The 14,271-nt window shown below is 37.5% G+C and overlaps 1 protein-coding gene across 2 annotated transcripts in view; it reads right to left on the bottom strand.

The window, feature by feature from the left end:
• Window positions 1-14,271, bottom strand: part of LRBA (LPS responsive beige-like anchor protein) — a 533,667-nt gene that overhangs the window by 306,112 nt on the left and 213,284 nt on the right. For both annotated transcript variants that reach the window (XM_080915741.1, XM_080915742.1), the window contains exon 37: window positions 3,006-3,172. In XM_080915741.1, coding sequence (XP_080771867.1) covers window positions 3,006-3,172 — 167 coding nt within the window. The remainder of the gene's footprint in view (window positions 1-3,005; window positions 3,173-14,271) is intronic.

The raw sequence follows: 14,271 nt of genomic DNA, 5'->3' as shown, positions 1-14,271 counted from the left end.
CTTATTACTTGTAAAATAATTTATGTCCCTAGCTCAACCTATGCATTTTTTAGAGAAGAGAACCACCCTCTTTCCCGGACTAATACCAAAAGTGAATTTCCATGGTACATTAGTCAGCCTATTAGAATGCAATGAAGGACGATATGAGAAAAGGGTAGAATGTCCTCTGAGACTTCCACCCAGTGTTCTCCATCATCTCTCCTCATCCTTCTTACACTCAGCCACTTTACCAGGTGTCATCTACATGAAAGATGATTTGTCTCCTGACCCAAATAAACACAATGCCTGCTCCATGCACTGGGAAAAAATTACTTCTGCCACTCTGCTCACTGTGGCCTCCTTCTTGCTTATTCCACTATTCTTATCAAGCGTGCTCTGCTCTCACCTGAGCCTCACTCCAGGTGACAGTAATGTATGGATGAACAGGTACTTGTCTGTCCCATTATCCCCTGAAATCTCTAAGCACGTGAAAAATGCAATGACAGTAAAGGGCACAGAGTTATCAGAGCTTGGAAAGAATTCTACTTTCCTCTACCTGTGAATGCAATATTCTAGAGAAAGAGAAACAGGGAGACGGAGAGGAAGAAAAGAGGGGGGAGGGAGGAGAGACAGGTAGAGGAGAAAGAGGGGGAGGGAGGGGAGAGATTTTCTCTTTCATGCCAAAAGCTGGTGTGAGTGGGATATTAAGACACAAATTGCATTCAGGCAGGTCACTAGGTGTCAAAAGATATTAGATGCCTGCTGTGAGGAAACAACAATTCCCATCTGCTTCTGGGAAAATAATATTTTCATTTTCAGTTTTTATTGAATGGAAACTTTGGGAATATGTCTTTATAAAAGGTATTAAGTCTAGCAAGTATAACATGCTCAAAATGGCTATAATCATCATTGTGTTATCCATAAAGCAGCAGATTTCATTTGGTCTCTTTAGATGGGATAAATTGGATTCTTTTTTCCCCCAGCTTGCAGTTTTGTTGCAGGACCAGATGTTTCTCAAATGCCACATGCTGAGGCTCCTATACTGAATGTAGCACCTGACCTTCTCTATAATTGACTAAAAATATTGATGTAATGGCATGGGTCTGATTGTGATTTATTAAAACCACTGCCGATCCCAGGCCAGCTGCCAGCACTGCAGCCCACTGATCGTGCGGCATTAGAAAAGCCATCAATAGTGAAACAAAATAAATGACATTAATGGGAAAGTATTAGGCCTACATAGCCAAGGCTACAAGCAAATTATGTGGATTCCAAAGGAGGGTCCAAAAAAAAAAAAAAAAAAAAAAAAAGATACAAATGAAATTTCAAAATATTCTAACATGATTGAATTAAAGACAAAAATGCTACTATGGTTCTTTAGATAATACACAAAGAAATTATACCTAAAAGAATTTAATCCTCTACTAAAATATTCTTCATTGTGCACATTTCCTTTAACAGGCTCAGGATAGTTAACTGCATTACAGCTACACTATGACTCTGACTTCTCCCTAATGCCATTTGTGTTTTCTAGAATTATGCTAAGTGAAGAACAAAGTACACTCTGCGATTCCCGTTTATTACAAACATGCCCATAATTTACAAGCTGATTATGCAAGCCTCATACAGGGAAAGCAGTGACTGGTGAGGCACTCTCACAGAATGGCCGAAAAGGACCATCACTGTATACATACTCACTCTAATTAGAATAATTGTAGAAAAGGTATCAGAGAGTAGCCAAGTGTGCTAAACATGGAACAGAGAAATATGAAGAAGGACTCTTATGCTGTTCAACAGAATATAAGCTAGAAGATTTGGATCAAGAAAGCAATTCACTAATGTTAATTTTACTAATGTACCTTTTGTAACTAGACTGAATTTAAAAATATATTTATTCAAAAGTCAAAAATATAACAACTTTTCTTATTTAAAAATACTGTACAATGTGTGTTGCTTTGGATTGGGGGATATACTAAAATTTAAGAATTTAATGTCTAGCTGTATAGAATAATACAGTTGATGCCTCTTAGCAACCCCACTATAAAACCAGTAATTCTTTCATGTAAATACAGTCTACAGTCCTTTGATCTTTTAGGACATCTTGTTACAATAAGGTCATTTCAGAAATCTGTGAGTCTGATAGTACGAGACTGCTGCACAATTATAACTACATAGCTACCACGTAGTCTCTTGACCAGGAAGACAGTGTAAAGTTACCAAAAGAAATGTTTTTAATCACATACTTTCTTTCAGGGGAAATAAAAATTTAGGAAGCATCTATTTAGTTCCCACTATGTACATTAAAAGGCTATCCGAATGGACAACAAAACACCATGACCTTTCTTGACACAAATGCACATACAGAGGAACTCAGGGGTGGGAGACCAATGCCTTTAGATGTTGTAAGGCATCAAGGACCACTGACCCAGTCGAGTAATTTCATGACTATTCTCTCATGTAACATCAGCTGGAGTAGGATAGGACAGAACAAGAAAGAAAACAAGCATGGCTCCTATCACAAATCTGGTATATCTTACCCTTAAAGAGTTGACTCTCAATGCCTGTAACCAAATTTTATATACCTTCTATATGTTACTGAATACTAGTAAACAATAGTGTAAGTGGTCTCCAAACTTAAGTCAACTATCAAAAGAAGTCAGAATGTTTTGGAAAAGTTCTAAATTAAATTTTATATCTGTAAAATATGCATGTTAAATATAAAATCACTAAAACTTTATTTTATATTCTATGAAGTGCAGTCTATAAAATAATAAATTTGTCTAACAAATTCACTATAAAATGAACAAGTAAGAATAGAAAATTCTCTTTAAAAATAATTTGAAAGAACTAGAACCCAAAATGATCAATAAAGCTACCTATATACATTTTCTCTTTTATGAGTTAAATTCACAGTAGAAACAAAAGCTTAATTCAATTCTTCACTTAACCTTGATCACATTCAAGCCATTTATTTAAACTGAGGCCACCGGCAGAGGATGAGGGCCCACTCCAGGGCTTTCCTTTACCTCACTGAGGAGCTTCCCCAGGCTCCATGCTTGTCTGTGAGAAGGTTGATAATTTTCTGGATTAACTGAGTTGCTGTCACATGGTCTCGGTATTTAGCTGCTCTTATCAGATGATCACACATCTTCTCCTCTTCTCTTTTGTCTGCAGAGTACTGAGCACACAATGACTGGAATACAGAAAAAAAGAGAAATATTTATTAATTTACTATAAAAATGTGGGTATATTTTTCTTTTGGGGGGGCATGGGGTGACATCTGGGATCTGGAAGGAAAGGGAAGCATAATCCTGTGAAGATTCCAAACAATCAATAAAAATACTACGTTAGAAAAAAAATGTGGGTGAAAAATCTACATGTATCATGAGACAATTTATAGAATGAAGCAAACTAACCAAAACTTTAATGATAATTTTATAAAATTCATTAAACATTGATTAGGTGAGCTTCCTAAAGTCAATAAGATGTACTCATATGTTGTAAACAGTTAAACAGAGATTTTTTTATCAGTGATAAACGGCCAGCCATATGGAAGCTGAACCCTAGATTAAGCCAGAATGAACTGAGGTTGCTGAGGTCTTACAACCAAGTAGAACAAATACTGCTATGAAATTAATTTAAAGACGTTATTTGCACTAGATAATTATGGTGACTTTAAACTTCATTCAAATATCCTGAAATTTTTTAAACAGAATAGTAAGAGACCAATTCACATATTAAAAACAATTATGACAGCTTCAAGACAGTTGGTTGTAATGAGACAAGATAATTAAGGAGAAGAGGCAAGTTATGAGATCACTACACAACCAGGATTGGATGGTTTAGTTTTGTTTTTTTGTTTTGTTGTGGTGGTGGTTGGTGTTCTGTTTCTTCCTTTGTTTTATTTGTCGCTCATGTATCACATCCTCCGCCAACTCTCCACCCCCACTCCTACTCCTCCCAAGCCCCATCTACTCCTCCTTTTCTCTTCAGAAAAGGGCAGACCCTTCATGGACATCAACTGAAGATGCAGTAAGTCTAGGTACCTCCCCTTACATTAAGGCTGCACGAAGCAGTGGGGTCCTGAGGGCAGGCAAAAGAGACAGAGAAATCAAATCCCCTGCTTCCACTCTTAAGAGTCATAGAAGACCAAGTATAAACTGTATGTGCAGAAGACCTAGGTCAGACCCATGTAGGCGCCCTGGGTGACAGTTCAGTCTCTGCGAGCAAGCATTCTGTTTTTGTTTTGCTTTAAGCTTAAAACCCTCTGGGAAGTCGCCTACATTTGATTGGCAGATACACTGCTATTTTTATATATAACACATATACACTATGGTTACCTGCATCTCCTATCATGTGGACAGTAAGATTCTGAACAAGCTGTAGTTAGATGCAACTCTCATCACAACACCAGCAACAAAGAAGGACAAGGGTCTTGACTGTCCTAAACCACTTGGGTAATGATCACATCACACAAATTAGCCTGGGTCATGTATTACATGAAATAGAAAGTTCAGATTGTGGGAAGACAGTTTCCTACTCCCTCTCAGTATGTAGAAGAACAAATACAAACTTCCAGAAGCACTGAACATTCACAATCCTACAGGGCAAGAAATGGGGTGACCTGGAAATGAAGCCAACCCAAATACAGTAAAACTAAGAAAAAAGTGTTTATTCCAAATGGAATCAAAATCTTCTAAAACTTTGAATCCTAAAAAATGACTAATAATGGGAAAGGGAGGTTTAGATAGTCGGAGAGGGGAACAGAGGGCAGAAGGGGCTGGGAAGAAATAACTAACATTAAGGATGTTTAGAATCCATATGAAAACTACTGTTTTACATACACACACACACGTGTGTGTGTGTGTGTGTGTGTGTGTGTGTGTGTGTGTGTTTGGGGGGGGGGGGCAACACTCCCCAAAGTCATAAAGAACCAAAAAGAAAAAAAAAAGAGCCCACTAACAGGTAAGTTGTTAGCTATGCATGGGTTGCCTGGAGACCTCCAAACAACAAAGGCTACTGAACTTAATGTTAAGGCCCCATTCCTAAAGACACTACCTCACAGGGCAAAGAGAAATCAAGTTGGTACTGAGCAGAAGCTTCCTCCTGCTGATAAGCTTTCACAGTAACAAAAGCTGTGATCTGGGGCTCCAGGGAGGTCAAAGTCATCAACAATCTTACTGATCTGAATTACAATAAAGTCCAACCAGATAAGCAGATCCAGTCCTGGGGTAGTACCATTTTCTGATTGGATTTAAGTCCTGCTCCAGAGGAGTAATACATGCCTAATAATGTAAATCTGACCAAGAAACCAGACCCCTGAAGTGAATTTATACTTATTAATCTGCTAAAGGGATTAGTAAACGGCCCTTTAAATTCATATTTCTGTACTTAAATAATCCATGCCTTAGACCTCAGAGAAGATCTTCTGTGCAGTGCAGTGGACAGAGGTCGATGCAGAAACTCACAACTGACCAAAGTGTTGATGATAATAAGTGTTAGTGGAGTGCTCTGTCACATACCATATCATACCCACCCCAACCTAGGGCTTGGGACCATGAGCAGAAAAGAAGGTGGGAAGACTGTAAGAGAGAGGTCAGGAGGACCTGAGTAAAGCAGTGTCTTCTGGACAGGACAGGATTCATAGCAGCTGAAGTTGCCTGACCCAAGACCTGCACAAGGCTAAGGCATTCACAGTCTAACAGGGACTGGGGAAGTCTCGTAACCCTGAAGCACTGGCTGTTGTCAGCTTTTGGAAAGGGTACTGTCAGTTCTCCTTAAAGATGTTTCACTGAGTAGGTAGATCATAATCCTGTACATTACCCCACAGCTGTGAGCATATAAGCAACACAAAATGGACTCTGTGGACTATTTAAATGAGAAAGAGAAAACACAAATTTGGAAGCAGGTGGAGGATAGGGGTAAATCAGTAGAAACTAGGGGGAGAAATGAAAGATGAATATGATCAAAAGACATTTTAAGAAATTCTCAAAGAATTAATACAATAATGTGTTTTTTAAAAGAATGAGCTACATTTCCTAATTTTATACGACTCTTTTAAGACTTTCTCTGAGATCCAGTAAACTAATGGTCATTGCATACCAATGTGAGTTGAGTTTTTTGTTCATTCCACCAAAATCAACTCAAAATATAAAAGGATAGATATATGTACAAAGAAAAAAAACTGTATATGGTAATAGAGAATGTTATAAGGAAGCAAAGGTTGGATTTATCAATGGATGATTTTGTGGAGGTAAGTTCTTCATAGGAGGGAAAAAATGAACCCCTAAAGCAGAAACACAAACAAAGAACAGAGACACGATATATTTTTGATGCAAGGGCTTTAAAACAAAAGAAAACAAAAAAAGTAGAAGTGTTTTTCAACAATTATTTAAATGAAAGAAATTATAGATTTCTGACTGAAAATAGAAACAAAAAAATGCTACAAATCAAAATGACCCAGATTACCCTATTATTTAGCTAGTGTTTCTTGACAGTACTGGTCAATTTTTTAATCTCTCTCTCTCTCTCTGGGTTTTAACTTGTTCTTCAGGTTTAAACATGATAAATGAAAGGACTGTATTGAATCTCTCACTGGAGAACATGTGACTGTGCAGCGCTTGGCTTTAGAGAGAAAATCTGTATCTCCTCTCAGAGGTCTAGTGAACATCACGGGGCACTGTCCTCACGGTACAGAGGCTCAGAGGCTACGGTACCTGGGCAAGGCTGTGTCCCTTCACATCCTGTGCCCCCTTCCCTGGGAATTTACAGACAGTCAATGGCTGCTAGAAGAAGAAAAGACAGTCCCTTCTGTGGTTTTATGACTGGCAAGATGTAGAAGCTCCTGTAAACAATCCTCATGAAATTCACTGGGAGGACAGAGAAGCAGGCAGTGCATAAAAGCTGAAGTGGGGTCAGTTGGGAAGAAAAAAAGAAATATTGAAAGATTCTTGGCAACTAGGACAGGGGCTGGAGGTTGTCCTAGACATGCTGCATACAAGCTCAGAGATGCTTTCATTTCATTTCCTCTTGGGTAGGATTTCCTACTCCATATCACTCTACTTTATATGGCGTTCAGTGTCATAGGAACTAACTATTAACATCACAACATGAGTAAAATGATACATAAACGTAAAAACAAATAGTTAGCTTGGGAACAAAATATTCAATTTTATTTAACTACTGATAAAAAGGTTTAGATGTGTTTCTACAGAATAAATAAAAATAAATATTCAAAACAGAAAAAAGCAAATTATGTTATATTATATAAGTGCCAATGCAGAGAATATAAGATTTACTAGGAACCAGGTTAAAGCAAATCAAAAGCCAACTCACAGTTCATATGTTTGTTAACAAACCGTGACAAAAAAAAAAAAAAGTCACAGGACAGAACACTTCTGTAAATACTGATCTGAACAAACAGAAAGAAAAATATTTTTTAAGTATCTGGACAGCAGCTTAAGTGAAGGATATTCCATTACCGCAAAATGTTACCTGACAGTGGCATTTTTAGAGATTCTGGCAAGAACTACAAAGCTGACATACAGATAAAGGAAGAGCATAAAGGATACAGAAATCTTCATACTCCTTTACCCTGTATTGCGTACCACAGCCACCGTAAGCCTTTTCCTAACTACCTGATGAGTGGAGCTTCAAATTATTGCTGGAAGTTAGAGGGGGAAAAAAATCAATGTTCCCTGCATTCTCATGAAGCGTTGCATATCTTCATACTAAACAGTACTAAATGTGCCCTTGCTTGCAGCAAGAACCTATCAAAGAGCCTACTTCTGCTTTTTATAAATAGGTGAACAATAAACATTTGCTGGCCTATCAAAGTCTGCTGCAAAGGCATTTCTAAAAACAAGGACTCAAGGTAAGCTAAATAGTAAAATGGTTTAAAGTGTTCTTTAATGGATCTTCCTTTACAATTTAAAAAGCAACTTTTCAAATCTGACATAAAATCTATACATATAAATCACATTAAAGGGCCATTCTTTCTTGATTATCAATCTCTGTCTCCTTGTAGGACATTACAGTTACATCTGACCTTAAAGCCTGATAAAAGGAAAACAAATAAGAATGTTTCTAAAAGATATGATAATCTTGTCTGTGTTCACAAAATATCTGGATGGCATGCACTGAAGAAACTCTCGTCAAATGCTAATACTAGGTTCTGTCATTCAAATGGGGAATACTTGAGTGGCATACCTATGTTGGCAGAAGGGGGAGAACACAGGTATCTGTGTTTGAAGGTTGAATGGGGGTACCCCGAAGACACTACCCTAAAGTTCAACAGACACTGCAACAGCATAAGAAATGAAGGGTAACTCTAAAATTGTCCTTCAGTAACTCTAAAATTATCATAGGTGTAACACTTTACTACACATCACTGCTGATTTTCTGGACTTCAGTGTCATATAAACTATAGAATGCAACTGCTCAACAACAGTACAAACGTATCTGAATGAAAAAAAACAATAAATATGGTCCTGAAAAATAAAATAAACATGCTTCTTAGAATTAATTTATTTATAATTAAAAAATAAAGTTTTAACTAAACAGGCAAAGAATTTAGAATATCCACCTACAATGTTAGTTCCCAGGCTGGCTCAGTAAACCAGTGATTTTTTTTCAACTTCCTAGAGCTCTGACCCTTTAATTCAGTTCCTTATGTTATGGTAAACCCAACACATATTCTACTATGTTCATAGTAGCCTTGTTTGTGATAGCCAGAAGCTGGAAACAACTCAGATGTCCCACAACAGAAGAATAGACACAGAAAATGTGTTCATTTACAAAATGACTACTACTCAGCTATTAAGAAGGAGGACATCCTGAGTTTTGCAGGCAAATGAATGTAACTCAGATTGTAAAGGACATACATGGTATGTACTCACTAATAAGTGTATTCAGCCAAAAAAAAAAAAAAAAAAAAAAAAAGAAAGAAAGAAAGAAAGAAAGAAAGAAAAGAAAAGAAAGAAAAAGAAAAAGAAAAAGAAAAAGCCCAGGATACGGTCCACAGAACTTAAAAAGGTTAACAAGCTGAAGGGCCCAAGTGAGGATGCCTCAATCGCACTTGGGAGGGAGAAAAAAGTAATCACAGGAGGTGGGAGGAAGGGAAGGAGAGACCTGGGTGAGAAAGGAGACAGGGAAGGAAAGAGGGAAACATGATCACATATTGAGTAGGGGAACATGACTGAAGCCCTAAGGACCAGCAGAAAGAATAAAAATAGGCAACCTTGGTAGGTACGGGGGGGGGGGGCCCTCCAGAATGTACCAGAGACCTGGGAAGTGAGAGACTCTCTGAACTCAAAGGGAAGGACCTTAGATGAAATGCACTAAAGTGGGCAGAGAGAACTTTTAGAGCCCACCTCCAGCAGAAAGACAACAAGTGGAGGGATAGGGTTGCTATCCCACAGTCAAAGCTCTGATCCATGATTGTTCCTGTCTGAAAGAACTGCAGGGACAAGAATGGAAAAAGCCTGAGGAAAAGGAGGTCCAGTAACAGGACCAAATTGGAATCTCCAAGGCCTCACACTACTACTACTAAGACTATGGAGCGCTCACAAAAAGGGGCCTATCATGGCTGCCCTCTGAAAGACCCAACAAGGAGCTGAAAGACTCAGATGCAGATATTTACACCCAACCAATCAACAGAAGCTGCTGACCCCTGTGGTTGAATTAGGGAAAAGCTGGAAGAATATAAGGAGGGGGGTGACTCTGTAGGAGGACCAGCAGTCTCAGTTAACCTGGACCCCTGAGATCTCTCAGATACTGTGTGACCAACCAGGCAGCACACACCAGCTGGTATGAGGCCCCCAACACACATACAGCAGAGGAACTGCCTGGTCTGGCCTCAGTGCAAGAAGATGCACCTAACCCTCAAGAGACTGAAGGCCTCAGTGAGTGGGGGGGTCTGATGGGGTGAGGAGTCTCATGGAGATGAAGGGGGGATGGATAAAGTCTGGATTATAAAAAAGAAAGATTAAATAATTTTTTTTAAAAAAATGACCGATACTTCTATGAAAGATAATAGAGATTAAATTATTTAAAACTCTTATATAAAAAAATTTTACAAGAAAAATTCAATAAAAGTACATGTTGGTTCTCTAACAACAATTGTGATGTCATATTATAAGTGCAGAATTTACAAAAAAAAAAAGAAAAGAAAAAATCTATAGATTATTAATATTAAAAACGGAGTGCCAGGCCTATGGCCAGCCTATGATCCCAGCCCTGTAGACACAAAAGCTGGGGGACAGTGGCAGTGCTGGGGTTAGCTGGTGTTCAGAATGAGTTGCAGAGCAGTTGGAGCTACACTGAAGACCCCCACTTAAGGCAAACAACAAGAAAAGGAAGAACATCACAACACAGTCCACAGAAACAAGAAAATTTCCCACATTAGACATTAAAGGGGAAGGAAGAAAAGAGGAGAAAGCTGGAGAGAGACTGAGATCCTGATTCTGTGGTAGAAAACAATTCTAACTTAACTACAAAGAATGAGGTGTCACAGACACTCCCTTTTAATCTCAAGATACTCACCAAAGAATGCCGAAATTACAAGGTTTTAAGCATTAGGTTTCTACTATAGCATGTTTTATTTGACATACAGTAACTAATCCAATAAACTATTGTAGAGCATGTTTAAAATTTTGAAATCACACTGTTTCAAAATATAAAAAAAGCCTTTCATAAATTAATGTTTATATTTTAAATATCAAAAACATGTTTGCCTTTAGACAGAAAACATATCAATAATACAGAAAATAAAAGAACAATTTGTGATCACTTTTTCTATAGTTAGTAGGTTTACAGTATTTCATTAAATGTTATAATACACAGTTCTACCTTCTATGTTTTGTTTGAAGTGCTACACATGAATTAATCAAATTTTAATTAGGGAAGCAAGGCTTCTGCCAAATAGTTTTAAGAGGGTGACTTCTCAATTGTCTCAAAAATCACTTCTGCTATAAATTTACTGGAAACTATTGGAAAGGAAAACCACATAAAGTTCAACAAATAAAGAAGTTTCTCAATATTTCACTTTGGAGGTCTCTGTACTTTATCATTCAACTCGGATTTAAAGTCTGATCTTTAAAAAAAAAAAAAAAATGCTATCTACAGAAACCTGAGACTCCTGAAAAAGACTAAGAAAAATGAAAGCTTCAAACCTCAACAGCAAACAAAAGTCAGCCAATGATACTGTGTGACAGCCGCCTTTAATTCTAAAGTGATTTCTCTGTCATGCAACGCCTCAAAGTATTGATTTCTCTCAGCAGGAAAAAGTCTAAGCCAATGAAACAGATATAGCACCATCCCCCTTCCCAGCCCACCCCATAATAGCATTCAAGGTTAAAACAGGGAGGACACTTATCAAAGTATCTCTCCCATTCCTTCTTCTTTTAATGGACTAGGTGCAATGTGTTCTGGACCTTATCTGTACAAAGTGCAGTCCCTAATAATATTAAATGATTTAAAGATTAACACAGATTTGAACCCTTTAAGTTTCTTATAATAAAAGCTTGTTTTAAAATACCTTAGAAAATATTTCTAAAAACAAGTCAATAACAAGCACACAGCTTGCACATACATGTTTATCTAATGTGTACAGAATACTATTTTATTATTTTATTATTTACTAGAGTACCTATAAATATTTTTTAAACTACCAAAGTTTTAGATTGATCTCAAGCACAATACAAGAAGGTAAGATAGGTCCATTAACAATGCTGGCAATACACCATACGACTATCTGGTAAATTAAGTAAAAGGTATCCTGCTATATGTGTTCAAAAACCAGAATTTAAACAATAAATAAGTCCAAATTCAAAACTTTTTAAAAATCATACTGTGATTTTAAAACAAACAGTCATTTACTTAACTTACTAAGGTCTCATGGTTAAATAAGTAAATAAATTTACAACTGCAAATGGGTAACTCATAGCTAAATGTAAAACAAAAGTAGTTCAAAAGAGCAGAATCGAAAATAATTGATTCAGCTTTATCAATAACCACAATTAAAACAATACTTAAAATCACAACATCTACAGCCAGCAGCTTGAGTTCAAATCTTAGGTCCGAAGTCTTCATAACTGGTCAGGTTATACAAAGACGGTTTCTCAGCTACTTTGTCTAAAACAGTAGGTAATACTAGGCGATTTTTTTTTTCCGGAGGATGAAATAACAAAAACAAAATGAAGGGAGTGCTGTCTGCATGGAGTAACGGCTTCCACAGGCGAACAGTCCTTTCTTCCACCTCTTGAGTGCAGTTGAGTAAACAATCACGGATTTACAATAGAGATATAATAGAAACAAAAATACCTGCACCAACATTCCCCAGAGAGACATAAATACTGTATGTAAGAAAATGGAAAAATCCTTATGACAAACAAGTATTCACCAAGAAGCAAGCCCTCAAGATAGAACAAATAAAGCACAACAAAATAGAACGAGGGGCAGAAGCAAGCACGGAGAAAAGACAGATAAACGTGATTAGTGGTTCATGCGAGAATCCCAGCACTCTGGAGGCCAACCTGGGCTTCACAGTAGGTGTCAGCCCAGTGCAGTTTGTATGGCTAGATCCTGGCTTAAACACTGTCTGGCAAAAAGCAGTCAGAGTGTTCCCCTTTAAAATACACGCGTGTGTTTTCCTTTAGTACAATAAATGTATCAACCATTTTCTCCACAAAGAAAATATTCCTCAGAAGTCTGGATAAATTACTCATTATATGAAATGTTAACTGACTTTGTGTATCTATCTACAAACTGTTAGACTGCTCTACATTCCATGGTTCTTATCGACACCTATTAATAATAACCATTTCCACGGGGGGAGATTGGATCTGAAAGCTGTTTTATTTGCATTTCCCTGATGGGTATGGACGCTGAACATTTTTCCATATGTTTAAGAAGAGAGAAGGGATCTTTATATACTGATGATAGAAATGCAAATTGTTGCAGTCACTATGGAAATCAGTATAGAATTTTCTCATAAAACTGAAAATAGAACTAAAATATGAACCATTTATCCTGCTCTTGGGCATATAAAAAGGACTCTAAATGTGCTTATCAAAGAGAGATTCTTGTGCACCTCTGTGTATTGCTGCAGTAGTCACAGTACCTAAGATATTGAATGAGCCAAGGTGTCTATCAACAGACAAAGAAAATGTGCCATAAATACATGATGGAGTTTTATTCAGCCATAAACAAAAGCAGAATTATGTCATTTGATATGGGCTCTCTTCACTGCTGAGTCATCATCGCTAGTCCCTATAAGATATTTTATTACTTATCTATCATTATCATTTTTAAATAGGGTAATACCTAAAACAAAAACAAAAAGCTACCAGTTTAAAAAACATAAATTTATACTGAAGCAAAAATTTTCAAGGACTAGTTCACTGTTGTTATTGTAAAGAAATACAAATGAAAATGTTAAATAAGATGTAGAATCCGCTTGTACTCTGCACCTCTGTCTGAACCCATTGCTGACTGGCATGCCTACCCCCAGACCCAAAAGCCAGCCTATCCCCAGGAGGTACTAGCCAGGAACATGGGTGAGATCCCTACCCCAATGTCCATCCCAGCTGGGAACCCACAGAGCCCAGCAGATGTGGGTTCTATCCCATTTTGCCTGAGCCCCATCCCCTTCTGGTCTGCACCTCTACCTGCACTCCTGGCAAAGCTATGTCCCTGCCCCCTGTACCATACAGAGACAAAGAAGAACTGATATAACCAGGGAAACTGGAGGTGCCAACTAACCAGAGAGAACACTGTCCGCCTCCCAAGAGATCTGCTCTAACCCAACACCCACACCAGTCAACACCAGAAGTTTAAAAGAAAAAAGAAAGGCAAAAGGCAGCAGAAGCCAATTTAATTTGGCATCATCAAAACACATTTCTTCTACCATAGCAAGCCCTAGATACCCTAACACATCTGAAGAGCAAAATTTGGACCTAAAACCCCATCTCATGAAGATGATAGAGGCCTTTAAGGAGGATATAAATAAATCTCTTAAAGAAATGCAAGAAAACACAGGCAAACAGATAGAAGCCCTTGGAGAGGAAACAAAAAAGATCTCTTAAAGAAATAAAGGAAAACATAATCAAACTAGTTAAGTAAATGAACAAAATGGTCCAAAAACTAAAAATGTAAATAGAAACAATAAAAAAATCACAAATAGGTCCCCCTTCTGAGTGGGATTAAAGCATCCACACTTGTGCCTTCCTTCTTAAGCTTCATATGGTCTGTGAGTTGTATCATGGCTATTCTGAGCTTTTGAGCTAAAATCTA

The sequence above is a fragment of the Micromys minutus genome (genome assembly GCF_963924665.1).
Source record: "Micromys minutus genome assembly, chromosome: 4".
Lineage (NCBI taxonomy): Eukaryota > Metazoa > Chordata > Mammalia > Rodentia > Muridae > Micromys > Micromys minutus.
Note: the sequence above shows the minus strand (reverse complement) of the source record. Positions and strands in the feature narration are given on the sequence as shown.